Source organism: Delphinapterus leucas, chromosome 7 (assembly GCF_059928025.1).
Source record: "Delphinapterus leucas isolate spDelLeu-1000000601 "Yukka" chromosome 7, BTC_Dleu_Yukka2, whole genome shotgun sequence".
Lineage (NCBI taxonomy): Eukaryota > Metazoa > Chordata > Mammalia > Artiodactyla > Monodontidae > Delphinapterus > Delphinapterus leucas.
The window spans coordinates 13,590,145-13,614,456 of NC_143135.1; the positions used below are offsets into that span (position 1 = coordinate 13,590,145).

The window sequence follows — 24,312 nt, forward strand, 5'->3', positions numbered from 1 at the left end:
ACTGGATCCTGGATGGGAAAAACGTTTTGGTTTTTCTTTTGCTAAAAAAGACATCAGTAAGTAGGACAACTGGAAAACATTTAAATGAAGTCTAAAAATTAGACAAAGGTATTATATCATTATTAATTTCTTTTTTCATTATTAATTTCTTGATTTAATAAATGTACTGTGGTTATGGCAGAGAACAACCCTGTTTTTTTGGAAATACTTAAGTGTACGGGTAAAAAAGGTAACATATGTACAATTTAGTCTCAAATAATGTGTATATGTGTGTGTATAAATACACACACACAGAACACACACACACACAAAGGAGGTGGCAGAATCTGGATGACAGTATAAAGGAAATCTTTGTATTATTTTTGCAACTTTTCTGTGAGTCTGAAATCACCTAAAATTTTTTTAATTTTTAAAAATTTAAAAATTAAGTTAGATCGTTTACTCACCTGCCCCAAAGTCTCCAATAATGTCCTATCTCAATAAAAGCCAAAGTCCTTCAAGGCCCTGAAGGAAGCACCCATCCCCTGACTGCCCACCTCTCTCCCCTCTTCCAATGCTGCCCTTCCTGTGTTTACTGCCCTCCAGCCACACAGGCCTCCCTGCTGCTCCTAAGACACGCCAAGCATGCTCCCACCTCAGGGCCTTTGTACCTGCTGTCTCCACAAGTCTGGAGTGCACTTCCTCTAGACTGGCTCACTCTTTCATGTCTTCTAGTCTCCGCTTAAACATCACTTCTCAGAGAGGCCTTCTCCAACCACTCTGTCTCAATCGCCCCGTCCCCACCTCTCACTCCCTTACTCAGCTTAATTTTTCTTCTATCAGGATTGCTATTCTAGATCTGCTTACTGACACACTCTCCTTCTAGGAAGGAAGCTCTCTGAAGACACAGGAGACCCTATCTGTTAGGGTCCTTTTTGGACACCCTGGAATACTGCCTGGACCACAGTAAGCACTCAGTAAATATTTGCTGAACGACTGAATGAATGAATGGCTTTTCCTCCACCCGTGGCCTCTGGTTGGTGTCTGGCTCACATATACTGACAACTTGACCAGTGACTAGCACCACGCCTAACGCCTTAAATACACTATCTCGCTCAACCCTCACACAGCCTAATGGAATAGAGCCAGGACTTGAACCCAGGCCTGTGCTACTCACGTGTCTCAATCCTCCCAACCCGAGGCCGTGCTGTTTCCGCCTGCCCAGCCATGCCCAGGGGACTTTACCAGCACAGAACATGTTGTCGGTGATGCGGATCCGGGTGGAGGCCTTGCAGACCGGCCGCTCCACGATGGGCAGGTTCACCACCTGCAGCACGCTGGGCTGCACCTCAGCAATATTGGCTGTCCACGTCTCCCTCAGGTTGCCCCAGCCCGTCACTCGCCCTTTGTTTCCAGCCTGGAGCAACCTTTGGGGAAAGGAGAAGGACTGAGTGAGAACAGACCAGTCTAGAAACCTCCTGGCCCCAACACCATCCCTTAGAGACCTGAATCTAAAACACCTGTGCAGGAAGACACTGAGGCCCGGAAAAGGGAAGGAACTTTGGCAAGGCAATAGGCTGTCAGAGTCAGGCCCAGAACCCAGCCCAGGCCCTCAGCTACCAGCCCCCTGGCCGCGCCCCAACCACCTGCCCCCTGGCCAACCCCCTCGGCTCCCCCCCAGCCACCCCCCGGCTGCCCTTCTGGCCACCCCACTTGGTTGCTGTCTCCTTGTCGGGCAGGCACACGGGGTGGACGTATTCGGTGAAGCTGATGGGCTTCTTGAGCTTCAGCAAGGCGATGTCCCGGTCCAGGTTCTCCCTCCAGTTGTACCTGGGGTGGATGTGGATCTTTTCCAGCATGGAGATCTTTTCAATCTTTCGCTCATAGCTGTGCAGACCCCAGCAGAGAAAAGGAGAAGCTGTAGGCCACCCAATGAGGGGCAGCTGGTTCCCCGAGGAAGAAAACTGCCTGCCCTCAGGGTCTGGGAGTCAGCGTAACCAGCAGGCCACCAGTGAGGAGGAGAGGGCCGGCTCCTGTCCTGGCAGCTTCTTCCTGGCCTGAAGTTGCCCAGAGCTTTGGGATCAAACAGCCCAGGCAGGTAGGGGGAGGGACGCAGCCTGTAGGCCCTGATCCAAACAGCCTCTACTCAGAGGTCACACCTGGGCCATGTCCTGGTGCCTGGAAGGGTGCTAAGGGCAGGCCAGGATTCTGCTCTCGCAAAGGCTTAGTTTCTCTATCCCCAGGTCCAAGCTTCAGTCAGGACGTGGCCATATAGACTTTACAGCAGAGCCTACAGGGTTTTCTACTGTGGGAGATGTACAGACATATCCCTCGTGGCCCAGAGTCACCAGAGCCCCTCACAGTCACTCGGGAGGACGCGGACCCCTGCCAGACACGCATGGGCCTCCACTTCTGTACCTGGTGCGGGAGTGCTTGCCAATGCGCACCAGGAGGTCATTCTCAGTGAAGTTCTTGTCCCAAGGCGGGTACAGAAGACAGTGGGCAGCGGTGAGGATCCAGCGGTCACTGATGAGGCTGGCCCCGCACAGCAGCTCCTGGGGACTCTTCCGGAAAAGCATCACCTGCCTGGGAGAAGAAGTGGGAAGCATTAGGAGGTGGGAGGGCTGCCCCTCCACCAGCCCTACAAGCGCAAAGTCCCAGGTTTAAGAACTAACTGGACAGAGCTCCCTACTGGGCCCGGACCCCAGCTTGACCTTCCCGTCCTTGGGGACCAGGGCATATATGTGACACCGCGGGGCTGCCACCTGCTTTTTGCACCCCCCCTCCCCTCATCAAGCTTCTTCCAGGCCAGAGTTGGCACAGCTTAGCACAGCCCTGGGGTCAGAAGAACAGGAATCTAGTCCTGCTCTGTAACCCATTCACCAGCAGCACCATTTAGGCGAGTCACTTAAGCGCTCCGACCCACAGCTTCACCATCTGCTTTGGAGAAGTAGTAAACCCAATCTCAAAAGGTGGCTGTGAGGGTTCGATGAGATGTTGGTGCTGGGCTAGGTTGTCTGTGGAGCCTAGACCTGTGAGGGCGGAGGAGTCTCCCAGGGCGCGGGATGCAGGCGCGCAAGGGGTCGGTGGGGGCAGGGAGCACGCACCAGGGCGCCAGGCCAATCTCCGCATCCCGGCCCTCCACGATGCGCCCCTCGATGTAGGAATCGAACAGCTCCTGTTCCGTTTTGTCCTGCACCAACTTATTCTCGAACAGAGGCCGCAGGCCACAGTCTGCCGAGCCAGCGGGACCGTGAGGGGCCGAGCGCTGCAACACCCGCCCCCGCCCCCATGCCGCGGCCCCGCGCCCCTCCGGCCGCCGCCTGACCTGCCTCCCCGGCGCCGAAGGTCCTCTCGTTGAAGAAGGGCTGAAATTTGTCCGCAGCGGTGCGTCCCTCTATGGCCGCATCCGGTTCCTCGCCCAGCCCATATCCCACCTCCTCATCCACCGGCTCCTCTGCAGGGACCCAGACACCAGCTGCGGCTGGGCCAGGCCATTCCTCACCCACCCTCTGACCTCCCCAAGCCCCCAGGCAGCCGCGGAGGTCGCCTGGTGTAGAGATTAAGAGCGCAAGCGCACCTGCGTTACTAGGAAACCAAACCTCGTGGGCCTCAGTTTCCTCAGCTGTAAGGTGGAGCTAGTATTATGCCCACCTGGTTAACGTCAGGTGTCATGAATGCACTCACTGGTGAGTGGTAAGCCTTAGATCAGGTGGTAAAGCCTTAGATCAGGGGAGGCACTGTTCTTGTTGTTCCCTCCAGGCTGTGTCCTCTGTCTCATGTCCCCTGCCCTGCCCTCTCACCGCAATAGTCCAGGTCGCAGTACTCAAAGTCGCCAGGCTCCCCGGCCACGTAGCACCACGCGCCCTCCTCATCCCCGTCTGGGTTGCGGCAGAAGTTCTCCACCAGTGGGACAGCCGGGCTGAAGTCCTGGTCCTTGCTCAGGGCCTTGGCCCGCTCGCTGGCCCAGGCAAGGCAGGGAGACCCATGTGTGGTCACCGCCAGGTGCCCCTGGTACTGCTGGCCGCGATCACGGATGCACATTTCCGATTGAGGCGACAGATTCACTGCGAAGTCTCTGGAGTTTGAGGTCGGCTCCACAGTGACTCGCTCCTGGCCTGGTGGGTGAGGAAACAGAGGAGCAGAGTGGGTGGGACCGCACGTGGAGCCAGACGGGATGTGAATCCCTGCCTTTCGGCCTTTATCCTATAGACCTCAAGTCACTTATCCTCTCTGAGCCACAGTCTGCTTGCCTGTGAAAGGGAATACTAATGCGTTTTTGCAGGGTTATTGAGAGATTTAAACAAAATATATGGCATAAGTGTCTGGTGCATAAGCCAGAGATAGGAACCAGGTTTCATCTCCTGCGCTATCTGTAATCTATTGGTAGTGACTGCCTGGAGTTTAAGGGTTCTGTGCTTTCACAAGGGCACAGTAGGAAAGATAGCTGGGATCCACTGAGGATGTCTACACAGGCAGTAGGTCAGTTTCAGCATGCCTGCAACATATTTATCATAGGTGTTCAGGGGTGGGGGCTTGGTAAACTGTAGCTGTTTTTGTTACTATGATTGGCAACTCGCTGTAAGACTGGCCCCAGCATCCCTCATTGGGTCCTACAGGGATGCATGAAGGACAAAGAAGAGCAACCCATGTTTGGTAGATTGAGTTACTGGCACTAATTCTTTACTCCTACCTGGATCCACCTGGATCCACATCCTCTGCCCTGTTATTTTACAAGCAAAGGTGTAAAGGTCCACCTCTTGACCTTGGCCTTGATCATGGGACTTGCTTTGGCCAATGGCACGTGGGCAGAGCTGACTCTGCCAGTTCTGAGCCTAGGCTTAAAGATGTGTGTCTGCTCACTGCTTGGTATTTCTGCCGCCCCCATGGAAGAAGCTGCTGCCTTTCAGCCTCCCCCCACAATGAGTACACACAGAGCAGACATGGACCCACCCACACAAGGAGCCAAGCTCAGCTGGACCCATTGTTTGACGTAGGGCCACCAGCCGAGCCCAGCCTACACCTGGACCCCACCGACGCGTGAGCGAGTGCAGCTGAGATCAGCAGAGCCACCCCAGCTGAACCTCAGACACATAAGAAATAAATGCGGGACTTCCCCGGAGGTCCAGTGGTTAAGATCTCCCCTTCCAATACAGGGGGTGTGGGTTCGATCCCTGGTCGGGGAGCTAAGATCCCACGTGCCTCGCAGGCAAAAAACCAAAACAGAAGCAATACTGTAACAAATTCAATAAAGACTTTAAAAATGGTCCACGTCAAAAAAAAAAAAGAAAGAAATGCTTATCGGTGTATGCCCCCCAGCTTTTGTGGCTGTTTGTGATTTTGTGGGGTTTGCAGCATTATTATGGCTATAGCTAGCTGACACATCATGGGAAATAATGATGACAGAATCATGCAGGGCTGGACTGTACGAGGCTTGCTCTGTGATGCTCGGCAAAGGGTACATGGACTGAAATGGTTAGGAAAGGGGAAGAATGCCTCAAGCAGGAAGTAAAGCATATTTAGAATGGGCCACATCCTGGATCATAAGGAAGCAAAGGCTGTGGAGGGAGGGGAGGAGGCTGGAAGCTAACTCTCTCTGGTCTCCTGACTTCACTCATCAACAAGCTCAAATAGGTCGTCAGTAACTAACACCAGCTCAAAGGGAGCCAGGATCTTGATTCCCATCCTGTGCTGCCAGGCCCAAGCAGACCCGTGGCCTTGGCCACGCCCACCTGACCTCCCCCAGCTCACCGCAGACAGGGAGGCTGCACTCCTCCCTCTGCACAGTGGGGAGCGTCGTGTAGCACCAGGGCCCAGTGATGCTGCCATCTGGGTTGCGGCAAAAATTCTCCTGCAGGTCAGCTCCAGGGTGGGTGGTAGAGTTGATTCTGGAACAGAAAATTGCTCAGCAGGAGGCGTCTCCCCCACCCCCAGTGTCTCCTCACCCCCTATTCTCAGACCCCTGGCAGACAGGCCTGCCCATCACTCACTCCGGCTTATGTGGGTAGCGACTCCTCCACAGCTGGCATTCGATGCCTGACCGGGTGAAGCTCACGTTCCCTCGGTAGTTCATACCCAGACCTTCGGCACAGTTACCTGCAGAGACCCCCAGCCCAGGTCTCCTACACTGAGGATTTGTCCCCGCTTCTCTCCTAGTAGAGCTCTATTGGTCCATCCCCTCCAAGCTACCTCTGGTCCATGACCCTTAACCTGCATTTACTCAGCACTTCCTCTGTACCCAGCAGTTCTACAATCCATTTAACCATAGTCACCAAATATTCACTGAGTGCCCACTGTGTGACAACCATGTGACAGGCAGTATGCCAGGTACTAAGGACACAGCAATGAATAAGACAGTCATAGTCAAGTAGGTTCCTGCCCTCACAGAGCTAACGTTCAGTGGCTCCTCATAGCCAACAGAATGAAAAAGTGAACAAGGTTCTCCAAATCTGGCCCTGGTCTAGGTGTCCTGTTATCTTAGCTCCTCGTGCCTAAGGGCCTTTGCACGTGCTCTTTCCTTTGCCTTGGCCATGCTTTCCTATTTATTCATCAGTGCATCCCACAAATCCAAGTAAAACTCTACTTCTTCTGGGGAGCAGTCCTTGATTCTGCCAGCAAACGAAATGCTCCCTCTCCTGGAATTCTCTTGGCACCACAGAACTTTTCCATCAATTACTTTGATGTTTTGTATTTTTGTTTTCTGATGAAACTGTGAGCTCCCTGATTCTCTTAAAATCCCCAGCACTCAACCATAGAGCTTGACACACAGCAGGGGCTTAGTGAAATGTCTATTGAATAAATTACTTAACAAATGAAAGCATAGCCAGTGTGATTAAAGAGTTCCATGTTGTGGGGTCTACTGTCATACTAAAGGTGTATTCAGAATGCCGTGGAGGAGGGAGGATGCACCTTGAAGGCTCAGCAAGGTGGTGGCATTTGAACTAATTCTTGAAGGATAGGGGGGTTTTCAGTAGGCACTGACGGCTGCTCCAGGGGGAGATGATAATGTAAGCAGGGGCCAGGATCTAGAAACATCTTGCCCTGTTGAGAGAAGTGCTTGCTGTCAACAAGCTGGGGGGCTGGATTCAGGGTTGGTGCAATGGTAGATAAGGCTTGGAGGGAAGGTTAAGATCAGAACCTGCAAAATTCACTAGGCTAAGGAGCCTGTGCTTTATTCTCGGGGCAATGCGGAGCCACTCAAGGTTTTGGAGAAAGAATGTGACATCATCGAAGCTCTGCCTTGGGGACATGGGGAAGACTGATTGGCATGGGCAGGGGCTCTGATGAGAATGAGGCCTTAAACATTATTTCATTACCTGTGCATTCATTTGTTCCTCCAATATTAATCATCTTACTGACTGCCAGGCACAGAGCCAGGTGCAAAGACACATCCTTGACCGCAGGACCAGAAAGGCAATGTCAGCTGCTAGAGGCCACCACCCCTGGGCCACAACTCCTACCCAACCCCTACTCTGATCTTCTCCCAGGCTGTCCCCTCCTATCCTGTCCCCACACCCTCATGTCAGTTCCTCACCTTCCAGACATTCAATGAGCTTTTCTCGAGGTTTCCTCAACGACTCACAAGCTGGAAAAGACCCAGAAACATCATTGAGATTGAGGTAGGGATAGGACAGGTTCAAGTGAAGGGTGGGATGACATTCAGAAACGGAGAGAAAGGGACACATATGGAAGAAAGGAAGGAAAGAGGCGTGGGTGGAGGAATGGAGGATTGGATGGATCAGAAAATTCTCTGGAGTGGGGCACCCTCTAACTTGGGTCCCCAGGACTCCCTTCCTGGAGCAAACCCTTCCCAGTGCTCACCTGTGTACTTGGCCCAGAACACATCCTGAAAAACAAGGCTGAGTGTGAGGCTGTGGTAGGATCCTGTTTTGTTTTGTTTTTTTGTAAACTTCCTGTCTTCTCCTTATACTTTCCCCTTTCCCTTACCCTGGTCACGCTCTGGGGAGGTTTGTGGCAGAGTTTTCTACTTTTGCTTCTAAAAGCCCAAGCCCGCGGAGGAGAAGAGTATCTGAGGAGAGGGGAGCTCCCCGCCTTCCCCACCGCCCACCCCCCCCGCCCCCGGCCAGACAAGATTGAAAGGGATTCCCCGGGGTGGGGTAGACTGGAGAAGAGGGGCCCAGGCAGAGCCCCAGGGAAGGGAAAGCTTCAAAAGGCTCCTGGAACACTGAGGCCGAGGCCCAGGCCTGACCAGAGACCCACCTCCCAAGGGTGGCACAGAAGTAGCAGCCAAGCTAAAGTTGAGAGGCCATGTGGCCAGGGCCAGGGTCTCCAGAGATCCCAACATAGACAGATGTCTAAAGACTGAGGAGGCCCCCCTGCCCCCCAGCGTCCTGGAGCCTCACCGTACCCTGGGGCCTTGACATAGCCCAGGCACTGGGGCCTCCTAGAAAGGCTGAGCCGCTCATCAGGGCAGCCCAGGGAAACGGGGCCAGAGATGAAGTTATCAACAAAGAGCTGTGATGCTCCCCGCTCCCCTCCTTGGTGCCCCTGCAGGGACCAAGGGCCCCCTTGGAGGGACCCCCAGCCCTCCCTCCCTGGGGCCTCACCGTGGCACTGGGAGACTCCAGGGCCTCGAAGGCTTCCTCACGGCTGCACTGCTCCTCCACACACTCTCGCTCCAGGTTGCCCTCCCGCCACTCCTCCAGGAAGCCGCTGTTGGCGCGTCGGACCCGCTGGAGCAGCGACAGTGCTTGCTGAGGGGCCAGGAACACTGCAGGAGAAAGGGCGTGGGACAGTGGCCTCAGGGGCCCAGGCTGTCTTAGCCACCACCAGCCACTTAGGGCAGGAAGCAAGCCTGGCCTGCCTGCTGGCTTCCAGAAAGGGGGTGTCTAGGATGGTGGCAGGACCTGAAAGGCTGCTAACGGCAGCCACTAGCCCCCCTCCTTTCATGGATCACCCCCATCCCAACCCCCATATTGCAAGAGAGAAGTAGTCACTGTCTGTCCAGCCCTGAGCACCTGGCTCCTTCCCTAAGCTGGACACAGTGAGCCGAGAGCCACCTGGGGGCCGGCCCTGTGCTCTCTGTCGAGCCAGGGGACCGCAGCCCACAGGCCTACATCCCAGTCCGCCAGCCTGTCCCAGCTTCCAGGGCCCCCTTACCATGCTGGCTGTGCACAAGGCTAAACAGGGCAGCCAGGGCCAGGCAACCAGGTAGCCACAGGCCTCGGACGTGCGCCATAGTGTGTCCGCTCCCAGGACTCTGAGGGCTTGTCCTGACCCCTCTGGGTTAATGTTGAACCAACATGAAGAAATCAGCCAGGAAGCAGAGGTCAGCAGTTCAGGGCCGTGGGGACAGGTGGATAGATAGTCCGCCTCCGCCATCTGGGAGGACAGGTCCTCCTGGGACCAGGGATGGGTGGTCTGGGAGGAAGTCCCAGAGCAAAGACCAGTGTAGCTACCATCCAGCGCCTCCCTCTCAGAGACACAGGCAAACTTGGGCCAGTGGGGTCACAAGATCTTCCTGAGGCTCCTTCCAATCCTAACACACGGTGATGGTTGTTTTGATCTCTGTGTGTCTGTTTCCTCATCTGTACAGTGGGAAGAGTTCCTGTTGTGAGGACTAAAGAAGATTATGAATATACAGTAAGAACTTAATAATGAGTAGCTATATGGATGTAAACCAGTGGGGAGGTTTCTGTAATCACCACATGCACATAAGAAAATGGAGGCGAGGGTGTGGCCAGATGAGAGCGGCCACCCCAGGACATACTGGGGCAGGGCCGGCCAACATTTGCCCCAGCCTCTCAGCCACTGATGGAGGGTCCCATTTCCACTCTTCCTTGTCTGGGAGCCAGGGAGCTGTGTTTGTGTGTGGTGGTTGCCTGGGAGGAGGAGCCAGGCCCTCTGGTCTATTTTCTCTCCCGGGTCTCCCAGGATGCGGCCTGGCCCGGAACAGGGGCAGCTCAAATCCCTGGTCTCCACAGCAGGGCCCTCCCTCTCCAACTGCCTATCTGCCCTGTGCCAGGCCTAGACTGGATGCTGGTCCCACACTACCCCTGCCCAGCCCTCCCCCACTTCCAGTTTGCAGTATGAAAGGTAAATATTAGTCCTGGGTCTCATTAGGACAGAGGGCCAAAGAGCAGGAACACAGGGAGCACAGGCTCTCGCCTCGCTCTCCTTCGGGCCTGGCCATTCAGGGTCTGGACTGCGGACATGTACAGTCTGGGAAGATCACAGGGAGCGGCCCGGTGCAGAGCAGGGGAGGCAGGGCTGACAGAGAACTGAGGACCAGGACTCGACTCCCATGAATCAGCTTAATGCCTGGGTGGCCCAGTTCCTACATACCTACATATATATTTATATATTTACATTATACATATATATTCATTCCTATTTTTCTATATATTTTAAAAATTGAGGTTTAGCTTACATATGGTAATGTTGAAACCACTCCTAAGCGGTTTTTTTTGTTTTTTTTTTTAATTTATGGCTCTGTTGGGTCTTCGTTGCTGCGCGTGGGCTTTCTCTCTAGCTGCGGCGAGCAGGGGCTACTCTTTGCATTTCGGTGCGCGGGCTTCTCACTGTGGTGGCTTCTCGTTGCGGAGCACGGGCTCTAGGCATACGGGCTTCAGTAGTTGTGGCACGCAGGCTCTAGAGCGCAGGCTCAGTAGTTGTGGCGCAGGGGCTTAGTTGCTCCGCGGCATGTGGGATCTTCCCGGACCAGGGCTTGAACCCGTGTCCCCTGCACCGGCAGGCGGATTCTTAACCACTGCGCCACCAGGGAAGTCCCCCTAAGTGTTTACCTCAAATTTGTATGCATACACCCACCAGATCAAGAGAGAGAACATTTCCAGCCCCCAACATACTTGTTGGAGTCATCCCTGAGATAACCACTAGTCTAACCACCATCACCATAAATCAGTTTTCCTACTTTCGAACTTCATGTAAATGGAAACCAGCAGCATATACCTGTTTCTGTCTGACTTCTCTTGCTCAGCATGTTTCTGGGGTTCATCCCTGTTATGTGTATCAACATATCAGCAGTCTGTTCCTTTTAAAACTGTGTAGTATTTCACTACATGAGTATTGTAATTTCATTTATCCGTTCACCTGCTGATGGGCATTTGGATTAGTTTCCAGTTTGGGCTATAATGAATAGTGTGGCTGTGAATATTCGTATGCAGGTTTCTGGTGTAGATAAGCACTAATTTCTATTGGGTACATGCCCGGGGATGGATTTTCTGGGTCACAAGGCAGGCGTATGTTTTAATAAGCAACTCTGACAAATAGTTGTCCTGAGCGGTTGTGTTGGTTTACACTCCCACCAGCAATGTTTGAAGACTTCTGGCCGCTCATATCTCACCAACCTCTATCTCATCCATCCATTTCACATCAACCATTCTGATAGATGTGTAGGTGTCTCATCGTGGTTTTAATTTGTATTCCCTGTTGGCTAATGACGTGGAGCCTACTCTTCTTTTTTTCTTGGAGAGGAATGGTGAAAAGATCTCACCTCACTAATTTCTTTAAAAATTCCATGAGTAAGAGAAGGGGGCAGAGCTCTTGAGAAGTGGAGAGAAGAGAGGTGCGGTTTCGTCCTTCCTGCTTCAAGTAGGTGATCCTCCTTTTTCCGAGGACAGGCTTGGGCCAGTGCTGAGTCAACCTGAGAGGGAGAAGAGAAGGGGGTGTTGCTGGCAGGGAGAAGGACAAAGCACATAACACATGGCACCTCTTCTACTAAGGGTTCGGGCGGAGCCAGGGGCCTGCTGACTTCCCCCTTGTTCCCTCGCTGTCAGAACCCATCACTCCCGACAGACAAGCACCGCAGCATGAATGAGAGCACTGATTTAGGAGGCCGGTCCTGGGTTTCACTATCTGTAAAATCAGAATTATAACAATATTCACTTCACAAGGCTGTTGTCGAAGAACTTAAATAAGATCATACTGGTCACTCTGCAGACTCTGCTTCGGAGCTGCAGCCCCGCTGAGTCCATGGCACACTCACGCACAGACATGGCCGTTAAGGGGCAAGTCTTGGGCCGTGACTACTGTTTACAAGCTGTTTACAGACGATATTCCAAAGGAGAAAACTTCGGTTCTCTAAGCACTGGGAAGATGAGATCTGGTTATAAGGGTTCCTGCTTTCCAAGGCTTATTCCTGGATTTATGCATCAGGATGATGAATTTACATGCCATAACAGTACACACAGCAAGTCCATTTAGGGGGAGAACTTTTCTGATGAGAACTTCATTTTGAATATGTCCAGACATCTGGTCCTTGGCAAATGCTGGACCCAACCCAAATGGCTCTGTGGGCTGTCTGCACAGCTAAGACTGATGGGATGGCAAGCATGGGTTCTTTGGCCGGGAGAGAGATAGCACGGATATTGTGGAGGCCATGGGCATTTTGAGTCCAGGAATGGCAAGACCAGCAAGAAGACTCTAGGCCATTCTGAGAAATTTGATTTTGTGTTTTATCTTATCCCCACCATTCCTTTTGTTCCTGTGGAGAGCACCTCCCAGCTCTCAAATCCTGTTATCTTTGTGTTCTGACTCGCTGTAATTCTTTGGATTCCATATACCCCTTGTCTCCTTCCAGGTTTAGCTGGATTCAGAGTTTAGGCGTTATGAAGTAAAAACTAAATTACTCCCCCAAAGCATATTATGCTTGTAAAGTCTCACAAGTCCTGCCACACAGTAAGCACTCAATAAACAGCACTATTACATGATATGATGCAACAGGAAATCCACAATGCTGCCTATGAAGTGTTCTTCCTAAAAGAGTGAACCTAGGCTGGATCAAATCTCTAGCTTTACTTACTAGTTTACAGGAAATACAGACAACAGAGCAATAAGTTAGACACCACCACGAGGAATGAGGGACATTTGACAGGACAAGTGACCGCGGTTTCTCTAACAAATTCATGATGGGGCAATGCAAGGGGTGGGTGGGAAAGACTGTTCAGAATAATAGAAACCTAAGAGAGACCTAACAACCAAATGCATGAAGGGAATAAAATGACCATGACTGATTTAAACCTTTGAACACATCAACTGTAAAAAGACTATTTTAGAACAAATAAGAAAATCTAAACATAGATTAGATATGCAATGATATGGAAGAATTAGTGTTAATTTGCTAAGTGTTATATGACACATTATTATATATTTTTTAATTCCTCATGAGTTACAGATTACACTGAAGGATTTACAGCAAAGATGAAACAAGCAGGGCAAAACGTTAGCGCTAATTAAATCTAGGCAGTAACAAGATTGTTACATTATTCTTTTAAATGTTCTGTGTTTGACAACATTCACAGTGAAAAGTGGACTTAATTCCTTAATAAATGGAGGCTAGTATTATCAAGTGGGTTCTAGCTGGACAGCCTCCCTGTTTTCCTGGGTGAACACAAGAGTGTACCTACCCTCTATTTTGCAGAGGACCAAAGGAGGGCACCCCTCTGTGAATGTGACTCTGGAGGGATCCAAACACCTCCATGGGTGCAGGGTCCTAATAGACTGAGCACACCCTCAGGCTGCAGGGCCCCCTGCAAGCCTCCCAGCCAGGAACCGTCTCTCTGGAACTCTCTCTGGGCCCAGTGGTACTTGCAGCCAAGAGTGTCATTCCTGCTTTCAACACAAACACATACCTGCACCCTTAAAACAGATCCTACTTCCCTCTGAGAACAAGGCCATAATGAGGGGTTGCATTTCTGCCCAACAAGTTGGCATCAAACAAAATCACGGGTGAAGCCAGCATTATACTGTAAAGCGAAGCTCTATAATCACTGAAAACAGTTGAAATATGTTCCAGGACATAGAGTTACAGAATTTCAGAGCTGGAAAGGAGATAAGATATTATTAAATCCAGACGTTCTGGGTTTTTTTTTCCGTTTTCGTTTTTTTTTTTTTTTTTTTTGGCCACGCCACGCAGCATGCAGGATCTTAGTTCCCCGACCAGGGGCTGAACCTGTGCCCCCTGCAGTGGAAGCGCAAAGTCTTAACCAATGGACTGCCAGGGAAGTCCCAATCCAGATGTTCTGAAGCCTAGGGCTCTGTGCATGTACTACAGTGTGGCCTTGTCCTTTTGCATATTAAAAAAAAAAGAACTCAAAAATTGTAAATTTATCTTAAGACAAAAATAATTTTTTCCCTTTTGGCTGAAATTATGTCTTTTTAGATGGTTAATTACCTTATTTCTTCCTCAATCTGATCAACAGTTTTCTATTTTGACTCAAAAATATGAGTTTCTATTTAATAAAAAAAATTTTTTTAAATACAGGACCCACAGAAGAAAAAAAAAGTTACGAAAAGGGCTTCACGGTGGAGCTGAGATTGGGGTCCACTGATCTGGTCCAATTTCCCCACGTCACTGTGAGGAAATGGAGCCTCTGAGCTGGGAAGCTAATTGGTCAAGGTCATACAGAGAGTTGGGCGAGGACCAGGACTCGACTCCTGCCTCCCACGCCATCGCTGCAAGGGGGACTACCGTACACCCAGAGGACACACACCCAAAGTACAAAACTATTGTGAGTGATGCTGACCTGCCCAAACAAGCACTACCTGTAGGCAACATGTACCTCAATCTTGCTTGTCTTCCAAGTTAAGAGGGCTGATTCCAATACTATTAATAACCAGCTACAACTTATTAATTGCTCACCATGTGCCAGGTATGTAGCACTGATGAGGTATATACTACAGCTATCCCCATTTTATGGATGAGGAAACTGAGGCATGGAGAAGTAACTTGCCTGAGTTTATGCAGCTAGCTAAGGGCAGAGCCATGATCCACACCTGAACTTGTCTAGTCCATGATGCTCTGCATTGTTTAAAGGTCCCTAAACATGAATCAAATTTTATTCTATTGTAAGATTTTTTTTCACACTATTAAAGCTGCAAATCAGGATAAAAGATTCTTTATCTCCTGCACTTTCTGACGTTTGGCTCAGCAGCTACACACACACTGCATGGTTTTGTTTGTTTGTTTGTTTTCGGCCTCGCCATGCAGCATGCAGGATCTTAGTTCCCCGAACAGGGATTGAATCTGTGCCCCCTGCAATAGAAGCATGGAGTCTTAACCACTGGACCGCCAGGGAAGTCCCCTCACCCTGTGAATTTAAATTTGCATCTGTGTGAAGTAAGTCAGAAAGAGAAAAACAAATATCGTATATGAATGCATATATGTGGAATCTAGAAAAATGGTACAGATGAACCTATTTGCAGGGCAGGAATACAAAGGCAGACGTAGAGAACGGACGTGTGGACACAGTGGGGGAAAGGGAGGGTGGGATGAATTGGGAGATTAGGTTTGACATAAATACACTACCATGTGTAAAATAGACAGCTAATGGGAACCTGCTGTACAGCACAGGGAGCTCAGCTCGGTGCTCTGTGATGGCCTGGTTGGGTGGGATGGGGTGGGGGAGGGAGGTCCAAGAGGGAGGGGATATGTGTATGCGTATGGTTGATTCACTTCTCTGTGCAGCAGAAACTAACACAACATTGTAAGGCAATTATACTCCAATTAAAAAAAATTTTGCATCTGTGAAAAGGTGTCCAGCAACATTTTCAATGCAACTTTGCTCTATAGCAAGAAGCAGCATTCAAATTCAGTGCTGTATACACCAAACAGTTCAAAGTGACTTTATCAGGGGATGGAGAAAAGGAGAAGTAGGGAATGAAGGGACTTTCAACATTATAATGACACAAGAATTATTTTGATTGGGAGGAGATATTTTCTCAATGAAAAAAATATTCCAGTGATCAGCCTTTCCAAGAACTGTCATTGCACTTTATTTTCATTTGAAGGGCACTAAAGTGAGTTTCAGAAGACCTGGGCCCTGTCCCGGTTCTGCTACTCACTGGTCTCATGCCTTAGAAGGTGACTTCTCTCTCGGCCTCCATTTTCCCATCTGTAACGTGAGGAAGTTGGACGATGTTCTCCGATGCCCATTCCCACTTCAGCCATGAGCGCTGGCTGAGCAGACATGCTCAAACCAGGTGGCTTTGAATTTGTTGGCTTTGACCTGACACTGCTCTGCATCACCAGGGACAGTCTCAGTGGAGAGGAAAGTCCCTCATCTGTGTGGGAATGTGACAAAGGGGGGTAAACATCCCAGGTTTTGGTCTGAGGACAGTTGTGGGGTGTCGGCAGGCCTCCCCAGCAACCCAAAGCATCCCCACTTCCCTGCATTGTTCAGTATCAAGCAATGGGTATGTCCCCAAGTTAGCTAACAACGCTGGGCAGACACAGCTGAGAGGTTACCTGAGTTGGAATGACCCGCCTGAAGCTGGAGCTGGAAAAGAATAGGACCTACCAGACTGAGCCAGGGGGTTGGCTGACTCAAAACTAGTATTAGCAGCTGTTTTTCAGGCTTTGGATGGTGTGGCCTTTCTCTCCACAGATCGTCGTCACCATCTCTTGCTGTCCTCCCTCTCCTTGGACAGTTTCAGAATGACGCTTTGCCAAGAAGTTATTCACACCGGGTGGGTGGATGGGTTAAAGTCAGTGCAAAGCAGGAGACATGGGGCTGCTTATGACACGGAGGTTGAGTGCTGGGAAGCCAGAGGACACGTCATGTCATGGTCCTGGCTCTGCTGTTTACTGAATGTGCGGTCTCGGCAGTTACCAATCCGCTCTGAACCTGTTTCCCCATCTGTGAAACACGCGGCACAACACAATTTGCAGGACAGAAGGAGGATGGAATAAGAATGTAAGTTCCCCTGTCTCTCTTGCCTCCCCCTCCTCAAAGCAATGCAGTCTGGCTCCCAACTGCCCTCACTCGGCTCACCAGCGACTGGCAAATTTCAACCTTCTCAACAGCAAAGGACATCGTTACCCTCTTCTTCCTTGTTGAGATGCTCTTCCATCAGCTTCTGCGACTTACACGTTGCAGGTTCTCCTGTTTCATCGGATGCTGACTTAGTCTCTCCTGAAGAGCCTCCCCTCTCCCCGCAGGTTGTGCCCATTTCCCACTGCCTTCTTGAGATCTTTCCCACAGGCACCTCGACTCAAACCATCCCCAGCCAAAATCATAGCTGTCCCGCACCGCCCCCCCCACCACGGCTACCTAACTTGCTAAGTCAGAAAGCAGGAGTCAGATCTTCCTCTCTCCCTCAGTCTTTGACTTTGGTCACTTCTACCTCTCAGAGAACTTGTCCACCCAAAGCCCTCCCCACAGCCTACAGCCCCTGCCCTCACCTCCTTCCACGCTCCGCCCTGGCCGCTCTGCTCCTTGCTCTTGCTTGAACTCACTGGGCTCTGCTGGTACTGTTTCCTCTGACTGGAATCCAGCTCCTTCTGCAGACATCAGCCTGGCTCACTCCTCTCCGTAGTTCAGGTCTCTGTCATGTTACTGAAGGCCTTCCCTGACCGCCCTCTGTAAAATCACACTCCCCATTCAACCTCTCCACTGCATTACTTTTCTTCACTGCATTTACCATCATCTGACATGTATTTGTTTATTGGCTCTTGCCACACCAGAACGTAACTACATGAGAGCAGAGACTGTTATTACTGCTATACCCCTAACAACCAGCACGCGGGAAGTGCTCAGTATTTGTTGGGTGAAGGACAGCATTTCCACTACCACCCATTCCCAGCCACCTAATTGATTTCCCCACAACTGCACCTTGCCCACTAATCCTCTCCAGTGGTCTCTTCAATCATGAATCTGATCGTATCATTCCCCTGCTCAAAACCCTTCAAAGAGCCCCTCAATGTCCTGAGAATAAAGTCCAAACTCTTGAAGCAAGGCCTGTGTGACCTGACCCTGCCCCCCTCCCCTCATTCTCTGCTCCAGCCATGCTGGTCTCAGGGCTCACACCCAGGGTCTCACCATGGGGCTTTTTCACATGCAGCCCCTCACATCCCCACCTTCCCCCACACCTCCTCATCCAACAAGTCACAGCTGAAATGCGGGACACTAGAGTGTGGAGGTTAAGAGCCTTACTCCAGTGCTAAACTACGTGGATTTGAATCTCAGCTCTGCCACCTAGTAGCTCTGTCACCTTGGGCAGGACACTTACAGCTCTTTGTTCCTGACTGTCCTCATAACTATCTCACAGGATTGCTATAGGATTACAGAAATAAACTCACATAAAGGACTGGCCCACAACAAATGCTGTTTATTACCATTATAATTTCTTGGGGACACCTTCCCTGATGCCCACAAGTGAACCCATCCCACTAAACACACCCACAGCACCGGGGAGTGCTCCTCTTTAAACTCTTACTGTTGTTCTTTGCCCCTGGTAGACCTGAGCCCTGTAAAGGGCGCTGCCTCTGTCTTGTCCACAGCTGCGTCCCCAGCACCTCGGGCAGGCCAGGCCCAAAGCTGATGAAACATGAAACACATGTTCATTCCTCGCTCTTTCCCTCAACAGGGCTGCCTTCGGCCAGATACAAAGAAGGGTGCAGACCCGCCCTAACCACCTCCAATGAGTCTGGTGTCCTTCAGCACAGAACAAAAACCAACCTCACAGGCCTTCAGTGGTGAGAAAAGCTGCCAAAACAATCTAATGCCTGACTCAGAGACTTGTCAGCTGAGTGTCTCTGGCCTTTAACCTTCACAAGTCATTCCGTTTGGTTCCAAATAGAAATGCTTGTCCTTCAGGGAGCTGGATGGGAGTGACTATTCCAGCAATAAGCACCCCAGCAGGGCACTAGTGCTGCCTGCGACCTGGCTACCTCACTGGGCAGGGTCACTTCCACAACGTTTAAAGAACAAGCACCTTGAGGAGTTCCCAGTCCTCACTGGGCAGGGTCACTTCCACAACGTTTAAAGAACAAGCACCTTCAGGAGTTCCCAGGGAGGGTGGCAGGACAAGCTCTCCTGGAAGCTGATAAGAAGATCTCACATCTAGAAGTGGTTTACCTTATTAAGAGTCTTGGGAAACAAAGTGGTCGTCCATAAGCAGGAAGGGGAGTCCTCGACCTGCTTCTCATACACTAGTCTCTATCAGGGAACCCAAAGAGAAAGATCCAGACACCCAAGCTCAGAAACACCAGTCTTTATACAGAGCTCTGCTGAGGGAAGGTGAGGGTGGTCAGGTGCCCGTCTCTACCTCTACCACTTCTGCCCAGGTGCTAAAGCCCATGTCCTTATGGATGAGCACCAGGCTGGGAGCAGGACCTGGCTCCTCGGGCACCACAAAGCACTTATCCTGGCTCTCGGAAAGGGTGACCTCGAAGACGTCCGGGGCTGGGGACCCGCCCCGTTCACTGCATGTGTCCAGTAGTTCTGGCTCGGTCTGCAGGAGCACCACGGTGGGCTCAGAAGCGGCAGGCGGCACACAGGGTGGGCTGGAGGGTGCCCCGGGCTGATGACTGAGCTGGTGCCGCTTGAGGCTTTGGAGGAGAGTGTAGCCCATGCCACAGGTGGGGCAGCGGTAGGGCTTGTCGGCCAGGTGGGATTTGAGGTGGCGCCTCAGCTTGGTCGCCAGCGTGTAAGCACGGCCGCACTGGGGGCACGGGAAGGGCCTCTCGCCTGAGTGCAAGCGCTCGTGCGCGCGCAGCGTGTGGGGATCCCGGAGGGCCTTCCCACACACGGGGCACAGGTGGGCCTCCCCGGTGTGGGAGATGAGGTGGCGCCGCAGTTCAGGCAGCTGGGGGAAGGCGTCAGCGCAGTGTGGGCAGCGGTAAGGGCGCTCCCCTGTGTGCAGCCGCAGGTGCCCGCGCAGGCTGCCCCGCTGGCGGAACGCCCGGCCGCAGTGTGGGCACAGGAAGGGCTTCTCCCCCGTGTGGAGCCGCATGTGGTTCCGCAGGGAGCCCTGGTTGGCCAGGAGCCGCCCGCACACAGGGCACGGGCACGGGGCAGGGGTCGCTGGCACCTGGTGTGTCTTGCGATGCAGCCGCAGGGAGGGCCGGCGGGCGAAGGCCTTGCCACACTGGTCGCAAGCAAAGGGCCGGGCACCTGAGTGTACAACCTGGTGCTCTCTGAGGTCTCGCCGGGTGCCGTAGGCCTTGGTGCACTGAGGGCAGGGGAATGGCCGCACCCCACGGTGGCCCAGCATGTGGGCTTTGAAGCTCTCCTCTGAGCTGTAGCTCTTGCCACACTCGGTGCAAAGGAAGGGCTTGTGGCCCGTGTGCACGAATGCATGCTTCTTCAAGTGGCACAGCTGCAGGAAGGCCTTGCCACACTCGGCACAGCGGTACCGTCGCCCCCGCTTCGGGGAGCCTCCCACCGGGCCAGGGGCGCTCCGCAAGCATGCGGGTAAACCAGGGTGCTGCTGCTCTCCACTCTGCTGGGCCCCGGGCTCTGAGGTCTTCGCTCTGGGTGGACGTTGATCACTGGGGCTACGCAACTTCCTGACTAGGTAAGCACGCAGCTGGGGGCCCCTGGCAGAAGATGAGGAACTGGCCTCACTGCTCTCAGGGCCCTGCTGGGGAGTGGAGCTGCTCTGAGGTTCAGGTGGCATCTGGGTCTGGGGTGGGTCCTCCTCATCTACATGGCCATCCTGAGGCAATGGGCCGAGTGGCTGGCTCTCCTTGGAAACTTGGTCCTGGATTTGGGGCTTAAGTCCAGGGCTCACCGCCTGGATGCGGGGCTGTGACTGGTGACCAGGATCTGCAAGGCAAGAGTGGGGTGCTGGGCTTAGTAGAGACTGTAGCAGGGGGTCATGGTGGTCTCACCAGGAAATTATAGGAATATGTGTCTTCTCCTCCTCAGCCCCTGAACTGCAATGGGAGCAATGACACCAATCTCTTCCCTGGAACATGAGTCACACACTCTGTTTATCTTTCTGTCCAGTCTCAGGTGCCTTCTGGGGAGGCTCTCCTGGGAACCATAGTGTCTAGACATCTGGATAATTTCTAGAGAAAGGCCATCCCAGAGTGCCCTTGTTCTCCCTCTGGAGACATGCACTTAGGATGAGTTGAGACCACCATCTCCTCACTTTAGGTCACGTGAAAATAAAGGAATCCCCATCCCCAGTCCAGACAGAAAAAACATAAGAAAACTGGAAACCTTATACACAACTTGCTGTCTTTGTCAGTGTGACCTTACTATTCCAGAAAACTTAACTCAGGAAGATAAAACTTGCAAATATCTATACAGTTGACCCTTAAAAAACACAGGTTTGAACTGCACGGATCCACTTATACGAGCATTTTTTTTCAACAGTAAATACCACAGCACTACATGGTTGAATCCACAGATGCAAAACCACAGATGTGAAACCTTGGATATGGAGGGTCAACCATAAGTTATACTCAGATTTTCAACTGCCCAGAGGGTCAGTGCCCCTAACCCCCGTGCTGTTCAAGAGTCAACTATATTGTTCATTCCAAGGAAAAGACCTGTCACTCTTTAATAAAAAGCATCAAATGACAGTTTACATCCCCAAACTCTCTGAACCTCTTACCTGAAAATTCTAGCCTTGCTGTCTCCACAAATCCTAAACTACTATGTCATGATCCTTACCCAATACTGATCGAGCCCCGACCCCATCCCACACTGAAAAATCCACCTTATACCAGACTTCAAAATTTCGATAAATATCCAGGCTTTGCCCTTCCCTCTCAGAAATGCTACTGTTCTCCCCTACTGTCTTACGCCATAAGCTTTGCTTTGTCTTATCAACAGGTTTTTTTGGTGATAATTGGGGAAGCCAGCATTTATTTGACACATACCTGTGCAAGGTTCTGCTGCATCCTCCCTGGGGGAGGCCACTTCCTGTTGTACAGCAGACTCCACTTCTGTCACCACAGCCAAGGATGCCTCTTCCTCTAGCCTGGGCTGGGTGGGGCTCAGGCCCTCCGAGGGAGGCTGGGGCCACATCAGCAGCTCAAAACCTGGCAGCACGACCCGGTACACCTGCAGGTGGAGCCTCTCGCTGATCCGCACTGGGGCCACGTTTCCCTCACCCTCCAGCCTTCCCCGCTGCACCAAACTGCAAAGCAGAGCAAGAGTTAGCTCAGGAGATCCCGTTCAAGTGGCCCTCCCTGAAAGCCCCAGCTCCTGGGCAGTCTGAGTCCTAAAGGATCCCATGCCTTTGGAACACTCACTGCAAAGATCCCTGGGTGGGAACCAGAAGCCAGCTTCCGGTTCCATCCCATGCCACAACAGAAAGCCTCAAAGGAACATCTTCACTACATACTCTCCTGTAACTTACCTAGTCCAGCCTGAACTCTGCTCACAAGCACACACATCTCCCCATGGGCCTAGTGACACGTCCTGAAATAAACCAATAAAAGTCTTTCTCCCATGTGTTTGAGGGGACCAGGGTGAAACAAACAACAAAAAAACCCCTGATGTAACCTCTCCTGAGACAGGTCTAAGATGAAGCCCCTAGAAGGTTAATGGTCTCTGGTCTGCCTCTATAGGACTATGCCGTTCGAGTTTTCATTCAATAAAGGCCAAAAAAACTGTCCCCTCACCTCCCTCCCAAGGTGTGGTGAATGACTGAATTGCACATATTATTGCCTTTCAGTGAATACCAAACAGAAGAAGTAGTAAGAGGTACATCAACCTTAAATCTGTTTTTCAGGACTTATGAAATGAAATCCTTTACCTGTGCTTTTTCAACTTTTGCTCCAAATAATCCTGGAGAATTAAAATAAAGGAAACGGCCATTCCTTTATTTTACATATGAGTTAAACAAGGCATGCCATCTAACTAGCTATGTGACAAAGCTAGGATTTGATCCCATGGCTTTTTTTTTTTTTTTAATAAATTTATTTATGTTTGGCTGCATTGGGTCTTCCTTGCTGCACACTGACTTTAGTTGCTGCGAGCAGGGGCTACTCTTCGTTGCGGTGCGTGGGCTTCTCATTGTGGCGTCTTCTCTTGCTGTGGAGCACGGGCTCTAGGCGTGTGGGCTCAGTAGTTGTGGCTCGCCAGCTCCAGAGCACAGGCTCAGTAGTTGTGGCACATGGGCTTAGTTGCTCCACGGCAAGTGTGATCTTCCCAGGCCAGGGATCAAACCCGTGTCCCCTGCATTGGCAGGTGGATTCTTTAACCACTGTGCCACCAGAGAAGCCCCCCCATGGCTTTTTAATTCCAAAAACCTTTGCTCTTGACTTTCGTCGTCATTGCTGACACTCTACTAATCCAACTTTTTTTTTTTTTTACATTTTGGCTGCGCTGTGCGGCCTGTGGGATCTTAGTTCCCCGACCAGGGATCGAACCCGCGCCCCCCGCGGTGGAAGCGCTGCAGTCTTAACCACTGGACCTAGGGAAGTCCCATCTACTAATCCACCTTTTAATAACTTTTTGCACCTCCTCGGCTACCGCAAGTGAGGGGATGAGACAGTCCCTGAGAGAGAGAGCATAAACCATCTCCTATCTCTTGAAACACCCTGCATCTTCCAACAAACTGGAGAGTTACCGAGAAACGTCTGATCAAAATTTTCAGTCACGGAGACGTAAAGCCCTATCCCTCAATACCTCCTTCTGCTGTGTTTTCACTCCATGGCCCTTCTGCTCGGAGACAGACTCCTCTTCCAGTGGCCCCCAGAGCAGGCCTGGCTGCAAGGGTTCCCCAACACACCAGACCCCCAAGCGCTGCTCCTTGATGAATGAGGGGCCAAGGGCCAAGCCCCGCGGGAGGCTCTTTAGAGCGAGGATGGCTCGGGTGGGTCCGGGCGAGAGGTCTTTGAGTCCCTGTGCACAGCCTTCTCTGGAAGGGCTCCATCCTGAGTCCGGGCCCAGGCGTGGATCGGGGGCTGCAGGGACAGAGAAAGACAGTGAGGAAGCGGCCCAAGAGGTCGTGGGGCGAGGAAAGGTGAGGGAGAAAACCCGAGGTCCAGCTAGGCCTCAGGAGTCTGAGGGATATGTAAGGGCTCCAAGGGGGCCCCGGAAAAGTTTGAGGCGGTTCGAGGGCTCTTAAGAAGCTCCCAGAGGTTCTGAGGGCACCGGAGGAGGATGCCAGGCTCGGGAGGAAAAGGGTCGTGGGGGGAAAGAGTTGACCAGAGAACGTCAGGAGTATCTAGGCCAGGGCCGAGGGTCGGAGACATCGCAGGTCACTCACCGAACTGCAGTCTCTCCCACTCCAAGGGCAGCTCCTCTGCCTCCTCCATCCCGGGTCAGAAAGCCTCCCTCCGCCGGAAGTGAGACTCACCTTCTCAGCTCCCCCCGGAAACAGTCATTGACTACCAAATTCCCTTTCGGGAAAGAATCTTAAGAGTCAGACCTCATTGGTGCGCAGGACTGGGAGTTTGGCAGTAGTGGTGAAGCAAATCTCTGTCCGAGAACAATACGAGTTTAGAATTCCGGAGGTCCACTAGGGATTTGAGTATCCGGTAGAGAGGAACTAATTGTTTCAAGGGCTTCCTTTTGGGAGGGACGAGTCGGACGGTTATACTGTCTCTCCTCCAGGCGGGCACGTAAGCGGGCTCGTAAGGAAGTGGGCGGGGCTCCTGCGAAGGCCATG

The 24,312-nt window shown here is 51.9% G+C and overlaps 2 protein-coding genes across 3 annotated transcripts in view; both read right to left on the bottom strand.

Annotated features, from left to right (window-relative positions):
- Positions 1 to 16,474, bottom strand: part of F2 (coagulation factor II, thrombin) — a 36,068-nt gene extending 19,594 nt beyond the window's left edge. Inside the window, exons 1-13 of the mRNA XM_022592085.2 lie at positions 15,802 to 16,474; positions 9,100 to 11,602; positions 8,547 to 8,710; positions 7,801 to 7,825; positions 7,514 to 7,564; positions 5,970 to 6,075; positions 5,731 to 5,867; positions 3,783 to 4,097; positions 3,308 to 3,436; positions 3,087 to 3,213; positions 2,398 to 2,565; positions 1,693 to 1,866; positions 1,225 to 1,406 (exon numbers count right to left, since the gene is read on the bottom strand). Of these exons, the coding sequence (XP_022447793.1) occupies positions 1,225 to 1,406; positions 1,693 to 1,866; positions 2,398 to 2,565; positions 3,087 to 3,213; positions 3,308 to 3,436; positions 3,783 to 4,097; positions 5,731 to 5,867; positions 5,970 to 6,075; positions 7,514 to 7,564; positions 7,801 to 7,825; positions 8,547 to 8,710; positions 9,100 to 9,178 (1,657 nt within the window). The 5' untranslated portion in view covers positions 9,179 to 11,602; positions 15,802 to 16,474. The remainder of the gene's footprint in view (positions 1 to 1,224; positions 1,407 to 1,692; positions 1,867 to 2,397; positions 2,566 to 3,086; positions 3,214 to 3,307; positions 3,437 to 3,782; positions 4,098 to 5,730; positions 5,868 to 5,969; positions 6,076 to 7,513; positions 7,565 to 7,800; positions 7,826 to 8,546; positions 8,711 to 9,099; positions 11,603 to 15,801) is intronic.
- Positions 16,475 to 18,046: 1,572 nt separating this feature from the next.
- On the bottom strand, positions 18,047 to 24,292 carry ZNF408 (zinc finger protein 408). 2 transcript variants are annotated; one of them, XM_089914143.1, is made up of 5 exons: positions 23,911 to 24,292; positions 23,328 to 23,605; positions 22,054 to 22,115; positions 21,572 to 21,831; positions 18,047 to 20,528 (listed from the first exon to the last, which is right to left on the bottom strand). In XM_089914143.1, the coding sequence occupies exons 1-5, from the start codon at positions 23,957 to 23,959 to the stop codon at positions 18,988 to 18,990; spliced, it is 2,190 nt and encodes a 729-aa protein (XP_089770269.1). In that variant the 5' UTR covers positions 23,960 to 24,292; the 3' UTR covers positions 18,047 to 18,987. The 2 variants fall into 2 exon arrangements, with proteins under 2 accessions (XP_089770269.1, XP_022447791.2); XM_022592083.3 differs by having other exon boundaries at positions 18,047 to 20,507; positions 23,911 to 24,288.
- Positions 24,293 to 24,312: the final 20 nt, after the last annotated feature.

What these genes read in the sequence shown, in the direction of transcription:
- ZNF408 (XM_089914143.1), bottom strand. Translation starts at nt 23,959, where the DNA reads ATGGAGGAGGCAGAGGAGCTGCCCTTGGAGTGGGAGAGACTGCAGTTC. An exon ending in TGAAAACACAGCAGAAGGAG is followed by an intron (nt 22,116 to 23,327) that starts GTATTGAGGGAT and finishes GGTTTATTTCAG; the next exon opens with GACGTGTCACTAGGCCCATG. An exon ending in CAGAGTTCAGGCTGGACTAG is followed by an intron (nt 21,832 to 22,053) that starts GTAAGTTACAGG and finishes TCTGCTTTGCAG; the next exon opens with TTTGGTGCAGCGGGGAAGGC.